Source organism: Xenopus laevis, chromosome 1S (assembly GCF_017654675.1).
Source record: "Xenopus laevis strain J_2021 chromosome 1S, Xenopus_laevis_v10.1, whole genome shotgun sequence".
Classification (NCBI taxonomy): domain Eukaryota; kingdom Metazoa; phylum Chordata; class Amphibia; order Anura; family Pipidae; genus Xenopus; species Xenopus laevis.
In genome coordinates this window covers 164,726,279-164,751,223 of record NC_054372.1, presented here as the reverse complement: position 1 = coordinate 164,751,223, position 24,945 = coordinate 164,726,279, and the positions used below count along the sequence as shown (strand labels likewise).

Genomic DNA, 24,945 nt, shown 5'->3' with positions numbered 1-24,945 from the left:
TCTCCAGTAGTCTATCCCAAAGTGCCATGGCCTGGTCCTGAAAGGCATCCCAAGTGGTACAAATGCGTCGAAGACGCAAAATTGCCCCACGGGGATGCCCTTCAGGACCGATTTGGGATGACAACTGTCGGCTCTTAAGATTGTATTCCTCATGATAGGTTTCATGTATACATCGCATTGAATCTTGTCCTTAGTAACACCCTTCAAGGAGATATCCAGAAACTCAATTTTGTCTTTTTGCCAATTATGTGTAAATTGTAAATTGTGGTTATTGGCATTACAGTACTCCACAAAATTAGTGGCATCCTGCTCAGTACCCACCCATATTATGATCAAATCGTCTATATAACGTTGGTAACTTTTTATACAGTGTCTGAAGGGGTTAACTCGTCCATAGACGCTGCACCGTTCCCACCAACCCATTACTAGGTTGGCATATGTGGGGGCAAACTTAGCCCCCATTGCGGTGCCCCGTCTCTGGAGGTAAAAAACCCCGTCAAACATAAAGTAGTTATGTGTTAGGAGATATTCAATACTGAGCAGGATAAACTGTTGTGTGTCTGTATCATAGATATTCGAATAAAGTAACCAAAATTCTATTGCCTTCATCCCTGTTTCATGCTGTATACTGGTATATAAGGAAGTGACATCTAATGTCAACCAACTGTACTCATTTGACCACTCAATCTTTTCCACTATTTTTAAATAATGGCCAGTATCTCTCACATAGGATGGCAACAATTTAACTATGGGTTGTAACATGTTGTCAACAATACGAGAGAGATTCTCATTCAAACCATCAATTCCAGAGATTATAGGTCTCCCTCTAACCTGTTCAACCCCCTTATGAACTTTTGGTAATGCATGGAAAATGGGTATTTTAGAATTATTGGGTATTATTTCATCATGTTGATCTTTTTTAAACACCTTTATACCACTCCAAAATCAAATATCATTTCCAGAATAGCTCTGTAATCATTAGTTGGATCACTGGGTAGCGGTTCATATGTCTCACAGTCATCTAGTTGCCTGGAGCATTCGGTAAAATATTGTAGTCTATCCAGCACCACCACTGATCCGCCTTTATCCGAATTTTTTATTATAATTTCATTATTTTGGGACAGCTCTTTTAATGCTTTCTTTTCTCCCCAACTAATATTGAAATTATTTTTGTATTTGTTCTTTACAAAATTGGTTTTATATGATAATTTTTCCAAATCCTGTTCGACTAATTTTTGGAACAGTTCAATATACTGCCCCCTATGTTGGATTGGGTAGAAGGATGAGGACCGACTTTTATCAATTTTAGTTGGAGTGACTTCTGTAAATACATTTCTGTCTAAGTTCACATCCACAATGTTGCATATATCAGTAAAGTTCAAGCCATCAAATGTCATATTGTCACTTTTATCATGTGAATTAGGATTTCCATCTGAAGTAGATTGTAAAGTGTCATTAACTCTGCATTGCTGTTATATATCGACCACCAGGACCAACTGCACAATTTCTGGACAACTTTGCTGCCTGGCTTCCTTACTTTCTTTCATCTAACATACCATCCATCATATTAGGTGATTTTAATATACCCGTTAACAACATTAACAACTCTTCTGTCTCTAAACTTCTTTCACTAACCTCCTCCCTAGGCTTATCTTTGTGCTCAGACTCCCCCTCTCACTCCAATGGTAATGCTCTGGATCTCATATTTACCAGACTCTGTTCAACCACCAATTTTACTAACTCACCATTTCCCCTCTCTGATCACAATATGCTCACATTTCAACTCTCACTAACTCCCTCCTCACCCCCTGCTATTCCCCAAACACGTACTTACCGTGACTTGCAAGCTATAGACGTGTCACATCTCTCTTCTTCCTTTGACTCTCTTCACTCTAATATCTCAGCCATCTCATGTCCTAATGTGGCTACCTCTGTCTACTATAGTACTCTCACCACTGCCCTAAATGAGCTTGCTCCTATAAAAACTAAACGTTCTAGACCCAAACCACTTCAACCTTGGCATACTGCTCATACAAAAGCGCTCCAAAGACACTCACGTGCACTTGAGCGTCGCTGGCGCAAATCCCGTTCAGAATCAGACTTTTGGAGCTACAAATCTGCCCTGCGCTCCTTTAACACCAGCCTCTTCCAAGCCAAACAAACATACTTTACTTCACTCATTAACTCCCTTTCTAAAAAACCAGCACAACTTTTCTCCACCTTTAACACTCTCCTTTCCCCTTCTCCACCCCCTCCATGCACATCTGTCTCTGCTCAAGATATTGCTGAGCACTTCAAAAACAAAATTGACACTATCAGAAGGGACATTACACTACTCAACCCCCCTAGACTTCCACCACCCTCCCTCCACACTCCCCAGTCCCTCCTGTGCTCCTTCACCCCTGTCACTGATGAGGAAGTCTCAAAGCTTCTGGCCTCTTCTCACCTTACCACCTGCCCGCTTGATCCAATTCCCTCAAAACTTCTCCGCAATACCAATCCGTGTCTAATCAAAGCCTTAACTCACCTATTTAATCTTTCCCTCTCAACTGGACTGTTTCCTTCTCAACTAAAACATGCTCTTGTCACCCCCATCCTGAAAAAACCCTCTCTTGATCCCTCCAATCTTGACAACCTCCGACCTATCTCTCTGCTACCTTTCATCTCTAAACTACTTGAGCGCCTAGTCTACAACCGACTTACCTCATTCCTCTCTGACAATAACCTGCTGGACCCCCTACAATCTGGTTTTAAGCCACAACACTCCACGGAAACTGCCCTGACTCGACTGACTAATGACCTTTTAACGGCTAAAGCCAACAATCACTTCTCACTACTAATACTGCTTGATCTCTCAGCCGCATTTGACACTGTAGATCACCCTCTCCTCCTCCAGTCCCTCCAGTCACTTGGCCTTCGTGACACAGCCCTGTCTTGGTTCTCTTCTTACATCACCAATCGTTCCTTCAGTGTCTCCTACAATGGAGTAGCATCTTCTCCCCTACCTCTTTCTGTTGGAGTTCCCCAAGGCTCTGTCCTGGGACCATTACTATTCTCCCTCTATACTTCCTCCCTTGGCAAATTAATAAATTCTTATGGTTTCCACTACCACCTCTATGCTGATGATACTCAGATCTATCTCTCATCTCCTGATCTCAACCCAGAACTCCTAACTCGCGTCTCCTCCTGCCTGTCCGCTATCTCTACCTGGATGTCACAACGCTACCTTAAATTAAACCTCTCTAAAACTGAAATGGTTCTCTTTCCTCCAACTAACACCAGTAGCATCCCCGAAGTATCCATCATAGTTAACAATTCCACTATCACCCCCTCTCCCCAGGCCCGGTGCCTTGGGGTTATCCTAGATTCTGCCCTGTCATTCACTCCTCATATCCAGTCACTTATTAAATCTTGTCACTTCCACCTAAGGAACATATCCAAAATACGATCATTTATCACCCAAGACGCTGCCAAAATTCTTATTCACTCTCTCATCATATCGCGTCTAGACTACTGTAACTCTCTTTTAATTGGCCTCCCCCTCCAGAGACTGTCACCTCTCCAGTCCATAATGAACACTGCTGCGAGGCTCATACACCTCAGCAACCGCTCCTCCTCTGCCTCGCCATTCTGTCAATCCCTGCACTGGCTTCCGTTACCTTTCAGAATCAAATTCAAATTAATGACACTGACTTTCAAAGCACTTCATAACTCTGCCCCACCCTACATCTCTAAACTCATCTCTATATACTCACCCACTCGCTTACTACGCTCCTCTACTGACCTGCTACTCAACTCTTCTCTCATTACCTCCTCACATGCTCGCATTCAAGACTTTGCAAGGGCTGCACCCCTCCTCTGGAACGCTCTCCCACGGTCTGTCCGACTTTCTCCCAACCTTTCTACTTTCAAGAAATCTCTGAAAACGCACTTCTTTCGAGAAGCCTACCCTCACTCTGCTTAACTACCAAACGCAATACCACATTTCTCACCCACTTAATTCGATCTTGCCCACTCCCACACCTTGTGTATTACTCCCTTCCCTCTAGACTGTATGCCTATGCATAGGGCCTTCCTCACCTTTTTGTACCTGTATTGATTGTGATGTTTGTTACTCCATATATTCTATGTATGTAATTCATGTGATGTAGTTGTATAATCACATTTACTTTACAGTGCTACGCAATATGTTGGCGCTATATAAATACATGTTAATAATAATAATAAATAAAGTTTGATCTACATTATGTGTTTGTTTGTGAAAAAAACGTTTTAAAGTGAGTTTTCGTGTGAATCTGTTCAAATCTAATATAGTGTCAAAAAGTGAAAAATTATAATCTGGTGAAAAGTTTAGACCCTTATTCAGGAGACTAATTTGTGAATTTTAGCAACTCCAATTGCCTGAATGGACCTTATTTATGAAGAAAGAAGCCCGAAAAAATAGGGTCGAGCAAACTTAGAAGCTTTCCCACGAAAACATGTTTCTCCGAAATCTACGAAAAAATCGTAGTTTTTTGGGCAGAAACCACAAACTCATCAGATATCAGTACGGACATCAGCGCAGACACTGGGACCTTCCCCATTGACTCATACAGGACCTCGAGAGCTTTTAGATGCCGGGTTTCAGATTCTGAGTTTTTAGACATTAGACTTTAATAAATCAGGAAAAATTCATATTTTTTTTCTTCCGAAAACCACACATTATTCGAGGTTCGTTTATTCGGACCTTGATAAATAACCCCCTAGGAGTTATAGATCAGCAACATCTTGAAAAATATAGATTGCATATATTTGGCATACAGATTATCAACAGACCCAACAACCTCCAGATAGTGTCTTTTAAGTGTTTTACTATACTCAGTCATGGTTTGAGTCTAAAAGTAGACATTGACACTAAGATATAGTTGTATGAATCAAAGTCTTGTATGATTTTCAACCTGTGCATGGATCGTACTAGCGTTTTTGGTACCATGGTGATTGGTCCTTTAGTCGATGAGACAAGTTAAAAGTTTTCTGTCAGCTAATGATAATTTCTTTGCATTTATTGCCTATCTGACAATATCAATGGGTGACTGTCACTAGCATCTGTCGGACATAACTTTTGTACGATTGCTGTCATGGCCAGAACATTGTCTGATTTATTCTTTTACCACTTAATCTGAATGGTTAGTGGCAGATTGGAAGATTGGGACATCCGATTGTTCGTTGGGTACAATGGTAAAATCTGCACTTCCATGGCCATTTTAAGAATTCTGGTTTCTTGATTAATCAGACTGCCAAGCTGAAATCTACGGACCTTGTTTCAAAGTAACAAAACACTGTGGGAATTGGTACTTACTTTGAAATACTTAAGGTGGCCCTACATGGACAGATAAAGCTGCTGATAACGGTCCTTTAGACCAATTCGGCAATTTATCTGCCCGTGTGTGGGAGCTTCCGACTGGTCTTCTCGATCGATATCTGGCCACGATATCGATCAGGAAGGTTTCATTTTTCCGCTGACCGACCTGTCGGAGCCCATTGCTCCTCGTTGTAATCCGATGTAATCCCTAGGGCCGAATGTTTGGATTACCCCAAAATAGCCCTGCCATTGGTGGGCATATCGGTGAAAGATCTGCTCATTTGGCAATGTCGCCAGATGAGCGGATCTCTTCATGTATGGCCAGCTTTAAAAGCACATTGGCAGCTCTATATTTTAGGTCAGTAGTTCCAAATAGCAGTTGCTCCCTGTGGAGCATGGACAAGTGACAGTAAAGCTCAGCCAGAATGGCAGTTAGGGGAAGATTTTAGGTGGATGCCCATTTATTCTCCTACATAGACCTGAAAGTCCAGTTTGTTGGTCAGTTTGTTCGGTTATTTGGTGTAAAAAGGTATTTCCTGTTCTACTTTCCTTCCAGCTTTGGCTAAATGGCTATTTACCTACATCTGTAATCTTGTTATGAGCAACAAGGGGCCCTGACCAAAGGATTAACTTCTAAGGGGCATTTAAGTAGAAAAAGTCTGAAAGACAACTATAGCTCTAGGTATTGCAGCTTACGGTAAATCTGTCTTATGTGGGAATAAATAAAGCAGAACCTATTCTGACTATTTGAGTCAAAGTAAAGGCTCTTCTATATTTGCATCTACTCTTGTACATTAAATGCCAAACACTCATATTTTTGTTGATGCAAGAGTTGTAGGAGTTGTGTTGTGCATTTCACCTTTTAAAGAGCAGCTCGCTATCATCTACTCATAAACAATAACCATTGCTATTGCTGGAGAATTTTCACAGAAAGCTCTTTTGAGGCATGTAACATTTCAGTTCCATTTATTATGAATAAAGTCACTTTATTTCTACTGTTTCATTCAAGCCCATGTTCATTAATATACTGTAAGATCTCTGTTTGTTATAATATTATTGTAAGGCAAGTGCTGGCACTATGTAACATGAAGATCACTTGTATGAACCCATATCCCATCCAAGAACCAAATTTTATTAACAAATTCCTAAGGAACCCATTTAATGCTTGGAATTTAACAGGGACGTGAAATTCTTATCCTGCTAATTAAAGACAATTCCCTCTGACGTACTAGTGCTTAAGTTACACCAGTCATATTGTCAGTAGAAAAAAATCCCCAGTGATTTAACTTGGCACAAATATGAACTTTTGGTATCCACGCCTAAAGTTAAACCTCCTCCTGTCGATTAATAGTATATACTACATCCATAAAATGAACTTGCCTGTTTTCTTTTGAAAACCTTAATACTCTGTTCAAACCAGGACACAATCCTCTATCTTTTCTGTTTACCCTGTATCTCTTAAACGAGGTAAAACAATATAAATTTCCTAATTGTACTTGTCCTGCAGCCAAATTTAGCAATATCCTAAGATTTAGTGTGACCATGGTGCCAGCTAGGATCCTTATATTTCTAAATAGAACAGATGGTTCTACCTATAAGTAGCACCATATAATTTAAAGAAATCTTGTTAAAACCATATATAAGAATCAGCATTGTTCCCATCTTCTCCAACCCCCTAATCATGCGTGTATCTCTGCCAGCTCCCTTTGATGCCCTTGATGGTAACATATGACTATAGAAGTAGGTTTCCAAACATCACCATTATGACGGCAAGTGGAACCTATGACTGTGAATTTCCGTTGAGCCAAGGAATTCAGAGAGAATTCTATAGATCAGATGTTGACTGATGACATAGCAATGTGATGGGCGAATAAATTCGATAGACATGAATTTCAGCGTTTCGCCGCAAGCAAATTAATTCTCAAAACTGCGGTGTCAATTCGGCGGTGAAAAATCCGCTGAGTCAAAAAAATATGACGCACCTCAAATTTGTCACGCATAAAAATTATTTGGACGCCCATTGACTTTAATGCAGTTGGACCAAATAGTCACACATTTAAAAATCGACACTTGCGTCAAAATTATTTTGACACCCATTGACTTCAATGCGTTTTGCAAATTTTTCGCCGTTTCGCAAACTTTTCTGGTAAATTCACAAATTATTTGGCCAAGCGAAACTGCACAGATTCGGCCATCACTAATAGTAATCTGTTGACTTTGGACACGGTACAACAACTGCATCATTGTTTGTCTTGTGAGCCTTATTGTTTTGATTCCTTTATCTATCTGTGTGTTTGGGATACTTACAAACAGGAAGATAATATCACCAGTTTGGCCGTTTCCCAACCAATCTGTACAACATCTGTCTATAATGGGCAAAATAAGCCTTAAAGGAGTAGTTCACCTTTAAGTTAATTTTAAGTATGTTATAGAATGGCAAATTCTAAGCAACTTTTGAATTGGTCTTTGTTATTTATTTTTTGAATTATTCACTTTCTCATTTTGATTCTTTCCAGGTTTCAAATGGGGGTCACTGATCCCATCTAAAATCAAATGCTCTTTAAAACTATACATTTATAGTTAATGCTACATTATATTACTTATCTTTCTATTCAGGCCTCTCCTATTCATATTTCAGCCTCTTATGCAAATCATTGCATGATTGCTAGGGTTTTGGAACCTAGCATCTGATTTGCTGAAATTGCAAACTGGAGAGCTGCTGAAGAAAAAGCTAAATAACTCAGAAACCACAAATAATAAAAAATGAAAAACTGAGAATTATCTTAAAATACCATTCTCTACATCATACTAAAAGTTCATTTAAAGGTGACTAACCCCTTTAATGACATAGCATCACATATTTTTACAATGCTTTTAAAGGTGTAAACACAAACAGGGGTACAGTTAATATGTATGAGTGAAGATAAAAGTATGTACTTTGAGTTTCAAAACACAGGTGAAATGAGATCCCTGTCCCAAAGAGCTTACAATCTATTCCCATGGGAATCTGGAATAGTGTGCACTGGTAAATACATTTGGCTGATGATTGCATTGACACACACATATATTTAAATCAAATAACAATTTTGTACAGCCAAATTACCTAACCGCTTGCTTGTATTGTAGAAGGGGTGCTTCTGTTGTATGTGCCCAGTTATAATTTGAAATATAATTTTTTTTAAAAACAAAAATATACAGGCTGGTTGATTGGCTCCTGATACAATTGATCCTTATTTGTGTGTCACAGGTACCTGAGGTTGTAAGCTACAAAGCGGCAGTGACTAAATGAAGAAAGTAAAGTACTGCATAAATCGGTGGGCGCTGTATAAATAGATGCTTTGTTATTTTCCTATCTCCTGCTCACTCCAAGCGCAGTTTATTTAAAACCACTTAATGTTTCGACATTTAAAGGACCACAGAGACATGCCCTAATGACGGCATGAAGAACACCATGCTCAAACACAGGAGCTCTCACTGTGAAACAAATTGATACTAGAGCTTGCTGTGAGCATCATATATCAAATCCCGTGCCCTTAGATGGGTCATTTGGTTTTCCAGAGCCCCAGCGTAGTGGAAGCTGGAGAAAGAGACATCTCTTGGAACTACATAATTTGTAACATATGGTTATGCATAATATATACAGGGCAACTGCTTTTTTAAAGGGATACTGTCATTTTTCATAATGTTTCAGTTAATAGTGCTGCTCCAGCAAAATTCTGCACTGAAATCCTTTTCTCAAAAGAGCAAATAGATTTTTTTATATTTAATTTTGAAATCTGACATGGGGCTAGACATATTGTCAGTTTCCCAGGTGCCCTCAGTCATGTGACTTGTGCTCTAATAAACTTCAATCACTCTTTACTGCTGTACTGCAACTTGGAGTGATAACATCACCCCCCCCTCCCCCCCCCCAGCAGCCTAACAACAGAACAATGGGAAGGTAACGAAGAGAAGGTTTTTAAAAATAAATTGCATAATCTTGAAAAAATTATGAGCGTTTGTCACTGTTGGAGAAAGTGCTGTAAGTGGATCAGCATGAAAAATGAAGCGATGATCCAGAGAAAAGACAAAGGCATTGCTTGCTGACATGTTGCAATAAAATTCTCTATTGTGGCTAAAACATCTACATTTGCTCTAGTACTTGCTGAATGGGCCCCTGCCATTAATTATTCTCTAGAGCCTGAGATGTCTCATAGATTCGTAACAGAGACACATGTGATTGATGCATGCAAGTGCTAGGATTATACCACCTAGCCTCTCCTGTCCTTTATATGAAACAGCAGTGCTTCATAAAGAGCCACAACCAAAAAAATTAAACCAGAGACAATGGAGACCACAAGAGAAGCTTTTGGAGTTGAAAATCCAATATGAAATCTATTACATAAAGAAATTCTTTTGTGAAAGGGCTTCTAAGGCCAGATTACATTTCTTAAATCAATCTATGGCACATAATCAGTAAAACCATATCATTTAAACATAAAAATCATAAGTGCACCCTGCTACAGCTGGGTCCCATTATGAGCTGTAACTTAAAGCAAGGCCCCGTGAAGCTGTTAAATTGCCTCAGACTAGAAAATGTATTGTAGACGTTTTGTTGATAAAAGTGATATAACAATGTGACTGGTAGCCATAATATTATGTCACCTCGAAATGATCACATCATAGAATTTAAGGGAATGAGAAAAAAAAAACAGATTTGTTGACTGATAAATACTGCATCCTCTGGGTGTAAATGAGTTCCTAAACTGTGGGGATGGCCTCCCCCGGGACTCAAACCAGTGGTTGGGTTAGAGCCAGTCAAAAAGCCTATTGGGTAAAATATGAGAATAAATGCTTATTTCATTTTGGATATCCCTGGTATTATAAAGGGGTGAATGCTAAAAGCATGTTTTCATTTATCAGTAATCATGGCATGGCATTAAGCATCATTTTGGGGTGGTTACTTGCTAATACTATTTCCTTTTTCTGCAGTACAGACAAATATTTTGTCTCTGACATTGTTAGAATTCAAATGGAGGGGCTGAACTCTAAAGTCTAAAAATAATATTTTGTACCTATGAGGTTCAGGGTAATGGCAAGCGGTACATTAATCTCCTCCAGTGCGGGGGCAACAAAACAGTTGAAGTTTAGTTCCTAGTGGGATTAAAGTAAATAATATATGAATTAAATATTCATTGCATAGTTGGCCCAAGTTGCCTCTCAAGGCATTCTCCTAGTCAGTACATGTATGGGATCCATTATTCGGAACTCATTAAAAGCTCTGGATTACGGAAAGGCCATCACCCATAGATTTCATTATAATCAAATGTCTTAAATTTTTATAATAAAACAGTATCATGTACTTGATCCCAACTAAGATACCATTCATCCATATTAGAGGCAAAAGGTTTTATCCTAAGATCCAATTCATCCATTTAGAAGCAAAAGGTTTTTATCTATTAGGTTTATATAATGTTTAGATTATTTTTAAGTAGACTTAAGGTATGGAGATCCAAATTACGGAAAGATCCCTTATCTGGAATACCCTAGGTGCCGAGCATTTTGGATAACAGGTAGCAATAATTAAAATAATATATATATTATTATTATAATATGCTATAATATCACAACACGGCTGAAATGTACCAGTTCTCACTTGGGCATAGCATTACCAAATAATCCCCTGAAAGGAATGCTGACCTGCAGGTTTGGTGTTAATAAACATAATACCCAGACTACAGAAAACTCTTTATGACCTGGCAAATATGTACTCTGATAATGGTAAAATGTAATTAGACACATGGCACCTAAATTTCAAGATAAATGTGAGCCAGATGCAATAAACATGTCATATACGCGTCTAATGTTTCATGAGTCTGCACGAACAAAGACTTAACAGAAAAAGTAAAAAAAAAAAGAAAAATGATGTCCCAATACTTTTGTTAAATCTGATGGAGCACAAAGAAACCACAGAAATAAATCCCAATCATATAGAACTATGGCAGTGTCACAAGGTCTAGGCCATATGTGAGCAAATGTACAATGCTGAACCAGGCATCCAGTTAGGCAACCTGTGCTGCGGATTGTCAGGTTTAATTTTACCCACCACTGTTTGTTGGGCCTTATTCCTTTTATGCAGATCCTCTTTATTCTAGTAATATGGAAGCAGTTTCATTATGCAGTCTCTAGATAACCATAAGAACCTCTTGCATTCATAGTGGCCATGTGGATGAAGACTAAAGAGTAGGAGATGAATGGGAGCCTTACAAAGCCACGGGTGAAAATCATCAAAAAAAAACTTTATTGCCAAATTTGCATAAAAAACATGAACAGGTATCCCTCATGAGACCTTTATCTAAACTATCACGTGTTTAGTCACCTGACGCGTTTCATGCCTCATTCTGTCACTTCATCTCCAGGTATCCATCATGAGACCTTTAGCTAAACTATCACGTGTTTAGTCACCTGACGTGTTGCATGCCTCATTCTGGCACTTCATCTGAATTGCCAGAATGAAGCATGAAACGTCGCAGGTGACTTAACACGTGATAGTTTAGCTAAAGGTCTCATGGTGGATACCTGTTCATGTTTTTAATGCAAACTTGGCAATAAAGTTTTTTTTGATTTTCTCCAGTGGTTTTCTAAGGCTCCCATTCATCTCCTACTTTATTGAACCTGACTGACTAGGGCTGGATCGGAGTCCAGTCGGCGGGAGGCCACCGCACGGGCAAAGCTACAAAACCGCATGTAAGTTCTCTAAAGCTAATTGTAGATTTACTAAAGGGCGAAGTGGCCGTCAATATGAAAATTTGAGATTTGAGAGAGGGAGATTGGCAATTTACTAAGAGGTATAGAGGACAATTCGCTAGCGTTAGAGTACACTAAAAAAAAAAAATTGCGCCCTATCGCCAGGCGAATTTTCATTACAGCATAAGAGTTACTTTACAAATTCACTAAAGTGTGAATTTTCCATAATGTTGCCCCTTCTTGCCAGAGTTTCCTTCACCAGCTTAGACCAGTCAAACTGATAATATGAAGCTACATCCTCCTCAATCTTATGTCAGTGACATCATATCCTTAATGCCGAAAAGTTGAAAAAATTAAAAAAAAAAACACTGGCATTTTCTCATATTTTAAAGTGGGATTTTATTTAAAAGTTGTAATTGTTAAAAAATGTTGTTATAATATTTTTTTGTAATCATTTGAGGGGCATGCTACATTTGTTTTAGTGTGAGCTCATATCTAGGACAAGGATTTCTTTTGTCTTTATTTTGCTTCCTTGAACATTTTAAATAAAAAGTGGTCACTTCAAGCAATTTCCCCAACATCTCTAATAAAGACATGTTTATATGTATACAAGCTATATGTACCCGCCCTATTCAAATTGACCTAAGCGTCAGTGTACTAATGAATTTTCGGCAGAAATAAGCGGTAGCGAGCGTTCGCTTTGAAATGGTCGGGCTGAAAAAATAAATGCTAGTGAAACTTCGCCAGTGTTCGGCTGCCAAGACCAAGTTAGTGAACTAGCATAGTGGTAGCGAATTAGCACCTGAAGCTTTAACAGGCAAAAAATTACCCTAGTGAATTTGCCCCTAGGACATTTCAGCTATACTTTCACACATTGTCAGTGATTCCAGATGTATTCATAGAAAATCTTTGTAGTCAAATTTACAATGTAGTCAAACATTACAATTTTGCATTGAAGAAGACAATTTCTACAGGCAGAGTATTTTTCGAGAACTTGAGAACAATAGATTAACGCTCCCTCTAATTTTTTTGGGGCCATATGCAAAAAAAATAAATTATGTATGCACTATTAAACCCATGCACACACTTAAAAAAATTAAATACAAATGTGGCTTTCCATTCAAGATCCAGATGATGCAGAAGATTTTGCAAAATGTCTTGGCCATCATATCTTCTCCAGACCAGAACCACCCTGATTAACCCAGAAATCACACACTAAGGGGCATATTTATCAAGGGTCGAATTCAAAAAGACCAACCAAAATTAAGTTGAAGTTTTTTTTGGTCGAATAGGTCCATTTTCGATCGAATAGGTCAGTTTTTCCCCCAAAAAAACATTGATTTTTCGAAGTCCACCAATTGACTCTCTTTGTTTCTCATTGTTCTCTATCATATCAGGATTTGGACAGGAGGATAGTGACTTAACCTGTGTACATTTTGAAAGGTTCTTTCTAATCTTTTACAGCTACATGTAACGCAAGGCCTAGAACCATGGCAGAGAAACCTACATTTTTGTACTTTTTGAAATGTTTTTCCACTTTTCTAATTTAACATGGGATGGTCAATAATCTATACTACTGTCCACTTAGTTACCCAGATAAATCTAAGAGACAAACCTCAGACTGCTTTACTAAATAAAAATATGCCAAATATTAATGTTCATACAAAATGTTATCATGAATTTTTTTGCAGCAAAAATAACAAATTGTGATATTTTGTGAAATTGCAATGATTCCTATTTCTCACATTTAACATAAAATAAATTCCATAATGGTCAATAAAAAATGATTCAGTGTACTCTTGGATAAAAGTTATAATTTCCTAAAGACCCAGGATCTACTTTCTAAAAACTAGAGATTCATCTTCTCTGTCACTGTACTTCTGTTTGATTTGCTTGTTCTTTACTACTCTATGAGATTTTACTTTACTGCTATAGTCAACATTTCATGGGACTGCAGGCTAGTTATTCATTTTTGCAGTGACTGATAACAATAGGACGGTCTGGATGTAATCCTTTACTATTTATATGTACCAAATGCACTCACTTGAGTTTATAATGTTCTTTTATTGTGCATTGATCAAACTTTCGGTTTAACAATTGTTGGTTGCGTACATCGATTTTTGTTTGAATTATCTCTCCTTTCACGTTTTCACTTACTTCACTTCACTATCGTCTACATTTCTTTTTTCCTTCCTTTTAAAATGGATCATTGGGAATAATAGTTTACATTTCGTACTTCATATCCAATTTAGTATTTCTGAAATTGTCAACAAAAATGTTAAAAAGGCATGGTTGTCAAGTCGTTATAGGCAGTTTAGTTCTAGTTAAGTTTCTTTTTTACTCTTCTCTATCTTTACTGTTTCCTCCACATTTTACCCACTCCTTTTCCACTCTCTATCTATTTACTGATATGTCTATGAAAGCAAATGTCCATATTGACCAATATGTGGCTTTTCCACATGATAAAAGATTAGAAAAGCCAGAAGTCCATCATGTTCAACCCTTCCAAATGAACAATGCTGCCAATGTAAATGAAGGGGTAGAGCAATGTTTTCCTAAAAAATAGGACCCTGCATTCAAGTTCAGACATGCATAAAATGTATTTGTAGCCTATAAAAATAATCCTTTTAGGTTGTATTGCAAAATAACAATTTACTTTGGTTTTTATCTATGCTCATCAACTAAGGTTTAATATCTTGGTATTCAACTGCATTTGGGGCAAAGCCAGTTTCAAGAAAATTAAGGTACCAAATACTGACTCTGCCTGGCAGAGTATGTGCAAATGTATTGAGTTGGGGACAGTGCAGACGAGTCTGTGCATGGATGATAACAGTAACAGTACATATCAGTGGGGGTTAGTTCCATTTAAGATTAAATAGTTACCCAAACTACAGTTATTTCAGAACTAGCAGATTTGCAGAAAGCTAAAGTTTAAGCATTTAACGGACACACTCAGGATCAGTCTCTCATTGGCATCCCTTTGAGACAGCATGAAAGAAACCCAAGTGGCAAAGGCATATTATCTATAAATCGCCACCTGCTTCTTTCCTACACAACTTAAATGGCTTCATACATTAGCGAAGAGATTGCACGTTATTTGGAACACAACTTTCACAGCTTCCAGAAATGTGGCCACAAAATAACTTAAATTTCAAGGGAAACCCCAAAATACAATTTTGAATTTAATCCAAAGCAACTTTTTTTAACATATTTAAATAAAATAATGCGCAGTGGTCAAATGTCTAAAAATACATGTTAATAAATAATAGGCTCAATGTCCTACTCTTTTCCCTTTCAGATTTAGCTGGCTATCTCACAGGGCAGAGTGAGGGATAGACAGATACTGTTTTCAATTGCAGTTACATTTACAAATAGCTTTAAAACCTTTATAAATGGTATTTAGTGATGTCATCAGTTTGCTGAGTGATGTCAAATGACTCAATGAAACTTGTGTATTATAATAAAGAATGTTGCAAAAATTAAGGATATTAGAAGTTACCCCAGAGTTATCCCAATTTTTTACAATAGGGGTACATTCACTATTCACTATATATAAATAACTCATGAACGCCTCCCATTGTTTACAAATGGAACCCAGGAACAATTTGACTCCCAATCCCATAGCTGGGCCTACTGTCACAAAGAGTTAAAAATGAGAGAAACACAAGCATCAAACCTGTTGCTCAACAGGTAAATTAATCCAGACAAGGCATAGTAGAATACATTCACGCAGCACTGCAAAGCCTGTTCCACATTTATACTACTTTCCACTGAAAATCAAACGCAGATGGACATCACCTTTTAGTTTAGAACAACAAAATAGAGAACAAGCCTTTGAAGAGTCTATTCAGCATATGTATAAGATGCTTTCAATTTAGTTTATTGCTCAAGTTTCCCTTGTTGTCCAGCCTTTGAATTTATTTAGCGAGGTGAATGTTTTTAATGATGTTATTTTGGCCTCTAAACTCTTGCCCTTAGATTTAATAGGGCAATCTTTCTGCGTCTGTATTATTTGTATGTCTTTTCAAACAGCAATCTCTGCACAGACTTGTGAGTAGACTCATCACATACTATAGTTATAACTTTGTATGTTCCTTCAAGGGATCTGGTTAACAATTGAAGTCCCATTTTTGGGTGAAAGAGAGCTTTTATTATACTGTGCGTAAAATACTTACAAAGACAACCAATCTACTGGCAGACTGTATAGAAGTGATCCTCAACCAGTGGCTCACGAGTAACATGTTGCTCACTAATCCCTTGGATGTTGCTCCCTGTGGCCTCAAAGCAGGTCCTTATTTTAATTCCTGGCTTTGAGGCAAGTGTTGGTTAAACACCAGGGGGCAATTTCCCTAACCTGCGAAAATTTGCCAGCGACGTCTTTGCAAACATCACTACACTTCACCAGGCGCATATTCGCTCAGACAACGATAATTTACTAAAATGCGAATTTGCGTCCAGGGCGCCGTTCAATTATGTCTAGCGCAACTTCATTAGAGGTCTTCGATCAGGCTAATTCACATATGGCAGGATATTATAAATAGGGATGTAGCGAACGTCGGAAAAAATGTTCGCAAACATGTTCGCGAACGTCCGGACAAAAATGCGAACGGTTCGCGAACGTTGCGAACCCCATAGACTTCAATGGGAAGGCGAATTTTAAAAGCTAGAAAAGACATTTCTGGCCAGAAAAATGATTTTAAAGTTGTTTAAAGGGTGCAACGACCTGGACAGTGGCATGCCAGAGGGGGATCAAGGGCAAATATGTTTCTAAAAAATCCATTGTTGACACAGCGCTGCGTTTTGTGCTGTAAAGGGCAGAAATCACACTACGTCACTCAGGTGGTGTTTCTGGAGACGGTATTATTATTGATATTTAGACAGAATGTGAAAAAGCTCACACAGCTAGGTGGCAGTGGTTTGAAGAACACACTGGGCAAATAATGCCTGCAAGGTCAACGTATACACTACAGCAGTGGATACGGAATATATTATTGCTGCTTGGAAAACGTCACTCAGGTGGTGTTTCTGGAGACGGTATTATTATTGATATTTAGACAGAATGTGAAAAAGCTCACACAGCTAGGTGGCAGTGGTTTGAAGAACAGATGCAGATGAGAGATCAGCAGCAGGACAGACAGCTGCCCACAGCAGCTACATACAGAGCACTGCAGTAGAAGGTAGATTACTAGCCAGCAAAGCTACCTAACCTAAAATGTCCCTCAAATCCCTGCAGAGTTCTGTCCCTACAATACAGAGCAGTATCAAGTAGATTACTAGCCAGCAAAGTTACTATCAACTGTCCCTCAAATCACTAACAGCTCTCTCCCTACACTAGCTCTTCCAAGCACACACAGGCAGAATGAAAAAACGCTGCAGGGCTTCAGTTTATATATGGAAGGGGAGTGGTCCAGGGGGTGTGGGGGTGGTCCAGGAGGGAGAGCTTCCTGATTGGCTGCCATGTATCTGCTGGTCTGGGGGAGAAATGACAAAAAAAAGCGCCAGCTAAGGCGAACCCAAATTGGTGAACGTTGCGTTACGTTCGCGAACATTCGGCGTACGCGAACGGTCGATGTTCGCGCGAACAAGTTCGCCGGCGAACAGTCCGCGACATCCCTAATTATAAAGTTGAATGGACGTATATGTTGCAGCAAATACATTACATTATACAAGTTCAGGGAACCCTAATAAAGAAAATAGAGTAGAGTGCCCTACACATGAGCCCACTGTTAGGAAGTCCATATGTTAAGGGGAACCCAGTTACCCAAAAAACATTTTTAAGGACTTTTGCAGGCTAACACACTGTAAAAAGGAAAAGACGCCAGCGATTTCTGGGACTTTGAAAAATTTTCCACTAAAAATTGAGGAAGTCCTATGCACTCCAATGTACGTCGCCTGGTCTGATACTGGAGAAGGCAAGTCTGGCGAAACAGGTAACGTTCAGTAAAATCCGCATCTTAGTGAATTTGCGGAGTTACGTCCATTCGCCAGAGCGAAAATTCGCCTGGCGTTAGAGTGCGAAGCAACGCTAGCGTCTATCTCTTTCGCTAGCGAAGTGACGTCTGCGCCCGTTAGTAAATGAAGTAACGAAATTACATAACGCTGGCAAATCATCGCCATCGTTTGTCACTTCGCCCTTTAGTATATGTGCCCCCAGGTGTATTGCCATACAGATCAACCTGTAGTCGGCCAGTCCATATACAGTAGGAGCTACCATATAGCCAATTACAACCCTTATTTGTCACCCCAGGATTTTTTTTCATGCTTCTGTTGCTCCCCAACTCTTTTTACATTTGAATGTGGCTCACACGTAAAAAAGTTGTCAGCAGGTTACAATTAACATAGAAATCATCTGCATTACTGAAAATGCTCCTTTGCACCACCTAGTGATAGGTATAGGAATAGCACTCACTAGGAGAACCTGGAGAGCTGAGCTGTGCCACATATGACCTGAACAGCTGAGACAACAGCTGTCTGAAAGGACTTGCATGATACTCTGCTGACTGTTACTGCAAACACTCGATTGCACCCAATGATCTGAGTTGGCTGTAAAATACAGTTATTAACCTCAATTACTTTGATAGTAACAATTTAAAAGGTAGAATGGGATTTGTTTGCAAGGCACATGGTATATCATATTAAAAACAAAAAAATCATGACCATATCCCTATCTGTAAACATCACTTCTGTGCGTTCAATATCCTGTGGCTGTCCTGATGTTGCTTAATCAGAATTCCTAAAATTCTACACAGTACACTTGTAATCAACAGTATCAGGCATGGTGGGTGGATGCCATTATAACCAAGTAAACTGGAGACATTTCTGTGAGTTGTTTCATTTAAAGGATATTCCATTTAAAATGCAAACACTAGTATTTTATTAGCTGTAGAAATCAGCACTGGTGGTATTATTCTATTGATGTCAGACAGATCAGGTGACAGAACAGACGTTAACTTTTACAGATCTAGAGTATTTATAATTATGAAGTATACACCTGACTAGTTTCTGTGGGGCATTGTCCCTTTGCCTTGTGTAAACTTCCATGAACAACAGAATGACTTTGGGCCATGTGACAAAGAGGCTCATAGTGGCAGATAGATGGAATAGGAAAGACAAAATATACAGCCCAAATTACAGAGAAAGAATAAAACTATAGCTTATGCATTCCCATATATCAGGCACACTTGGTATGTATGAGGCTAAAAGGTTTGAAAATGTGTTGACATTAAAGTATCATTATAAGGGATGCACCAAATCCAGGATTCTGCCTTTTTCAGCCGGATTCAGCCGGATTCGGCCGAATCCTTCTGCCTGGCTGACCTGAATCTGAATTTGCATATGCAAATTAGGGGAGGGAGGGAAATCACGTTACTTTTTGTCACAAAACAAGGAAGTAAAAAATGTTTTCCCCTTCCCATCCCTGGGAAAAATTAGGAAAAATGAATGCAAATTAGGATTCAGATTCGGTATTCGGCCCGAATCTTTTGCGAAGGATTCTGGGGTTCAGCCGAATCTATAATAGTGGATTCAGTGCATCCCTAATCATTATTGACATTCCACAGTGGCCTCTCTTTCCTAAATGATGCTTAAAACAAAAATAAAATCTGCATGCCTGCCTTCTACGTCTTGTGCAGATAATGTCAAAGGAAGTGGATACAGGTGACAATGTTTGGTGAAAAAGGAAACTGATTACACAGTTACTTAATCCAGGTATGGGACCTGTTATCCAGACTGCTCGGGACCTGGGGTTTTCCGGAAAAGGGATCTATCTATAATTTGGCTCTCCATATCTTAAGTCTACTAAAAAAACAATTAAAACATGAATTAAACACAATAGGATTGTTTTGCATTTAATAAGAATTTATTATATCGTAGCTGGGATCAAGTACAAGGTACTGTTTTATTACTACAGGTATGGGACCTGTTATCCAGAATGCTCGGGATCTGGGGTTTTCGGATAACGTAATTTCGTAATTTGGATCCTTATACCTTAAGTCTATTAGAAAATCAGGTAAACATTAAATAAACCAAATAGGCTGATTTTTCCTCCAATAAGGATTCATTATATCTTAGTTGGGATCAAGTACAAGCTATTGTTTTATTATTACAGAGAAAAAGGGAATTGGATTATGTGGATAAAATGGAATCTATGGGAGATGGCCATTCCATAATTCAGAGCTTTCTGGATAAGGGGTTTCCGGATAACAGATCCCATACCTGTTCAAGGAAAAGCAATTATAATTATTTGATTACAATGGAGTCTATATGGGTTTCCAGATAATGGATCCTATGCCTGTAGTTGAGATGTTCATAAAGTTCAGGCTTGATTGTATTTGCATAACAACTGTCAGTCTGAGTACTTAGAATTAGGGATGCACCGAATCCAGGATTCGGTTCGGGATTCGGCCAGGATTCGGCCTATTTCAACAGGATTCGGATTCGGGCCGAATCCTTCTGTCCGGCCAAACCAAATCCGAATACTAATTTTCATATGCAAATTAGGGACGGAGATGGAAATTGAATGACTTTTTGTCACAAAACAAGGAAATAAAAAATGTTTTCCACTTCGAACCCCTAATTTGCATATGCAAATTAGGATTCGGATTCGGTTCGGTATTCGGCCGAATCCTTCATGAAGGATTCGGGGGTTCGGCAGAATCCAAAATAGTGGATTCGGTGCATCCCTACTTAGAATGGTCTCTGGCTGCTAGACAGAATTAAATTAGACAGAATTATGTAACAGGAAAAACTATAAGAAGAAAATTCCATTAACACTATAAATACTGTAACTCAGTGAGCGTATCATTCATCCCTGTAACCCAACAGCATCAGTGGGCAAATGGGACGCTTGCAATTTAGAGGTACGTCCAGCTATTGCCAGTGCAACATGATCAATATAGTATATAGAGAGCACATCTGCTAGTTTACATACTGCAAAGTAATAAAGGATGAAACAGAAACACATTTAAACACATTCTTTATAGCCATTCAAAGGAAAGTGATATTCAGGACACAACACAAGTATTGTATGAAAGCAAATTTTTATTATATATGACTAATAATTGTGTTGTTTAACAAGCCACCCTGCAAATCTATAAACAAAGCCAGAAACTTAACCTACAGCTTGTAGGATGGCAATAAAAATAAAGCAGCAGCAGCGAGCAAAGTGGCGGCAGGGCATTTAGTGCAAATAGTCACCATTCTTTATAGATCACATCATATCATTTAGTCCTGTAATATTAATGTGCCACAACTGAACACATCTTCCAGCAGTGAGGTGGTGCTCGATAGGGGTGAGACACGCTGTACTATCAACTTTAGGAATGTTCTTATGTCAATGTGCCCTCTGTTCTCCTTCTGACACATACTGATTTTTCTGCAGAAACACAAACACGCCTCAGAGAAAACGACATCTCATTTCTGTGACTTTCAGCACCGTTCCCATTTACAGCTGCTTCCAAAAGTAACTCCTGAGCAAACTCATCCCTCCAGCCTGATTACTCATAACATGCCGAAATGAATATGAGAAAAGCCTAAAAGCACTGCACACAGCTGCTGTACCAGATTCCTCATGCATTCTAACAAGTCAGTTCTGTAATACTTACAATCCTTGAATATTATGTTTGGGTCACTCTGGGGCAGCACCTGAGTCACTAGAAGCTGCAAAGAGTCCAATGTCCTGTCCATTTTTGTTGTGAGTCCTTCAAGCTGCCTGCTGCACACACTGTCCTCATGCCTGACTTACTCCACTTCTCTCCCGAATTGGTACAGCTCATTGATGCAGTGGATTGCTAAGCAATCTCTTTTAAAATCTGCCAATCAGACATAGGACAGAATGTAAAGACCCTTAGGGGGTCCTCCTCCCTGGCTTGCTTATCTTTGTTGTAGGCTGAGCTAATTAGCTGTAAGACTGGCTGACGGATTCATTCCCAGCCCTTCCTTCTGTTCAACACACCCACCTACAGGCCAGTTAGAGTAGCTTGTCATGTGAAAAGCATTCCTCTATTCATGTGCACTCTCCACAAGCCTTTCACTTTGCTTTTTCAATAAGTAAAAGGGATCATGGAGATGTTTTCTTTAGAGAGGAAACACTGAAAATGTTGCAGTGAAGCTGTTCAATTCACAAGTGCAGTTTGGTGCAGAATGAAAGCTGCTGAAAGGAGGGATTTTGTGTAAAAAATAAGAACGTACCAGTGCATTATACTCATTTAGATATAGAAGAATTGTGCTTTAAAAAGTAGTGTTTCAGGCTGATTTATTGAGAATTTCTTCAAAAACACTTATAATCTGTCCCTTACCTTCCACTTCCTGCTCCCTGAATTCCCAGGCTGTGCAGGAAAGCCAGCGGCTCTCAGCTCACTACACTGTAGGGCAGGAACCAATCGGCAGCTAGCAGGACCTGATAGGGAACTGAAGCCTGTCTTCGCTTGTGTGACTGCAGGGCTGTGATTGGCTGTCCCCCTCCTAATGTACTTCTGGCATGGACCATTAGAACACGCCCACCCCTCATTTGAAACACAGACAGGGACCAGAGAACATCTATAGGGAGCTCCAATTAAGGGGATATTTTTAATATAAATTTTTAGCACCATGTAAAAGCAACATCATATCTTACTCGATCCGACACTGCCATTACTTACCTTGTTTCCGTCGCATCCGACGTGACGCCTGTGATTTTGCGCAGCGCGTCGGAATCGGCCGTGTGGTCCTGCCCTTAAGGAAACAAAGTGTCACTGTTACATACTTGTATAATAAGTAATGTGACATCTCAAACAAGTTAAACTTTTTGTTTAAGTTCTACATGAGTAATTTCTAAGGCCCTTGCTGCCTCCATGCTTATTTGTTCATGCTTTGAACAACATACATTATTTGCAGTGATTCAGGTTAATAACAGGAAAATGCCTGCTTTTGCCATTTCCCACAATTTAGCCCCAATGTTAGCAAAGGGTAAGGCATATTCAGGGAGACTTGTCGTCTGCAGTAGTGAAAGCTTTAGTGCGGTCGACAAATCTTCATTTGTGTCATTGCCCTATTTATTTCTAAGATTTGACCTCTGGTACAGTGGCTACTCTGCCGCCTAAACCAAGATTCTCATCTAACTTTATGGCAGGAGCAGTACTGCCACTCAACTTGACTTAGTTGATCCAGAGGAAGGCAATAAACTCAATCAGAATCTGTCCAGAGTCTCAGACAGGGAATAAAATTATTTTTTCGAAACATTAGAAAAGTCACTGGATCAATTGAAATAACTAAGATTATAAATATCAGTTGCTGTGTATTTTTCAGTTACTATAACTGTATCCCAAGAGTTAATGTAGGGGGCCCCTTATTAATGTCTAAGGTGAGATAACTGGGGGGGTATGTGTAATTGACTTCTATAGGAAACACTAAACAGCAGGTAGAGATTTGTTGTGTTTAAGAAAGATCCTTTAAGACAGTCATACATGGGCAGATTTAAGATGATGATTCAGGCCCTTCAAACTGCCTAAGTAAGGGCCCTCAGACAGGTCCACCCAACTGATATCTTGCCGAAAGTTGGTCACAAGTTGATTTTATTTATTTTAAGGTCTGAATCTGCTTGATGAGGAGGTTGTTGATGTGGCTGCTGGCATAGTAGCAATTATAATAGGGATGAATGCACCAAATATATTTTATGGTTTGAGACGGATTTCCGAATCCTTTGTCATAAAAAATGATGGTACCCATGAGCGTTTGATTAATTGTTTTAGCTGATAACATATATCTCTGATGGCCCGTTCTGTTAAGATCAGTTGTTTCTACATTTAGATTTTTCTCTATTTGCACAAGAGAAAACCCACAGGAATGAATGGAACTGATGAATAGACACAATGCCGTGCGGTGGAATGCACCTTGTGGTAACAGAAAAAGCAAATGCTTATGGGAACAAGCCCTAAAACACACGTGTGTGCTTAACAGACGCTGTTGTCCTGAGAAAACAAACAGAAAGTGATACAGGATTTAACAACATTGTGATATTAAAGGAAAACTATACCCCCCAAACAATGTAGGTCTCTATAAAAAGATATTGCATAAAACAGCTCATATGTAAAATCCTGCTTCATGTAAACAAACCATTTACATAATAATATACTTTTCTAGTAGTATGTGCCATTGGGTAATCCGAAATAGATTATTGACATTTTAAAAAACAAAGGCCGCCCCCTGGGATCGTACGATTCACTGTGCAGACAAACCATACTTGTTAGGTCACATGAGCCAATCAACAGACAGAGTTGTGTCTTTTGCTTCAACACTTCTTCCTGTTACAAGTTAAGCTGGCCATAGACGCAAAGATCTGATCGTCCTCGATTCTTCGAGTCTCGACACTTTTTGTCCGGCGGAGATCGGTCGTTTGGTCGATCGGACAGGTTAAAAGATTTCTGTCGGCTGCGGGTAATATCTCTGCATGTATTGCCGATCGTATGATTTTCAGAGGGAGACTGCCAATAGCTTTGGTCGGACATAACTTTCATACGATTACTGTCAGGGGCAGAACATCGCTGATCTGTTCTTTTCTACTTTATTTGATCGGAATGGTTAGTGGCAGGTCGGGAGATGGGGAAGTCCGATCGTACGTTGATTCGTATGATCGGATCTTTGCGTCTGTGGCCATCTTAAGAGTTGTAGGTATATTCTATTTTACTTTGCATTGCAATCTATTTCTTTTTATCCATCTTAAGTACGTTAACTTACTTTTGTTGTGCAATTATTATGCGTTTTTATTGTCACTGTGCTTTTTCAAATGCTAATAAATATAATTGGTTATAATTAAAGTAAAATAGCTTCAGTATACACTACATGCTGCTAAACACAATGCTCACCTTGCTGACCCTCCACCCTTTCTTATAACCCTTCTCATT

At 39.1% G+C, this 24,945-nt stretch overlaps 1 protein-coding gene across 1 annotated transcript in view; it reads right to left on the bottom strand.

Moving 5' to 3' along the window:
* lix1.S (limb and CNS expressed 1 S homeolog) overlaps positions 1 to 22,086 on the bottom strand; it is an 86,339-nt gene extending 64,253 nt beyond the window's left edge. Inside the window, exon 1 of the mRNA XM_018244345.2 lies at positions 21,670 to 22,086. Coding sequence (XP_018099834.1) covers positions 21,670 to 21,751 — 82 coding nt within the window. The 5' untranslated portion in view covers positions 21,752 to 22,086. The remainder of the gene's footprint in view (positions 1 to 21,669) is intronic.
* Positions 22,087 to 24,945: the final 2,859 nt, after the last annotated feature.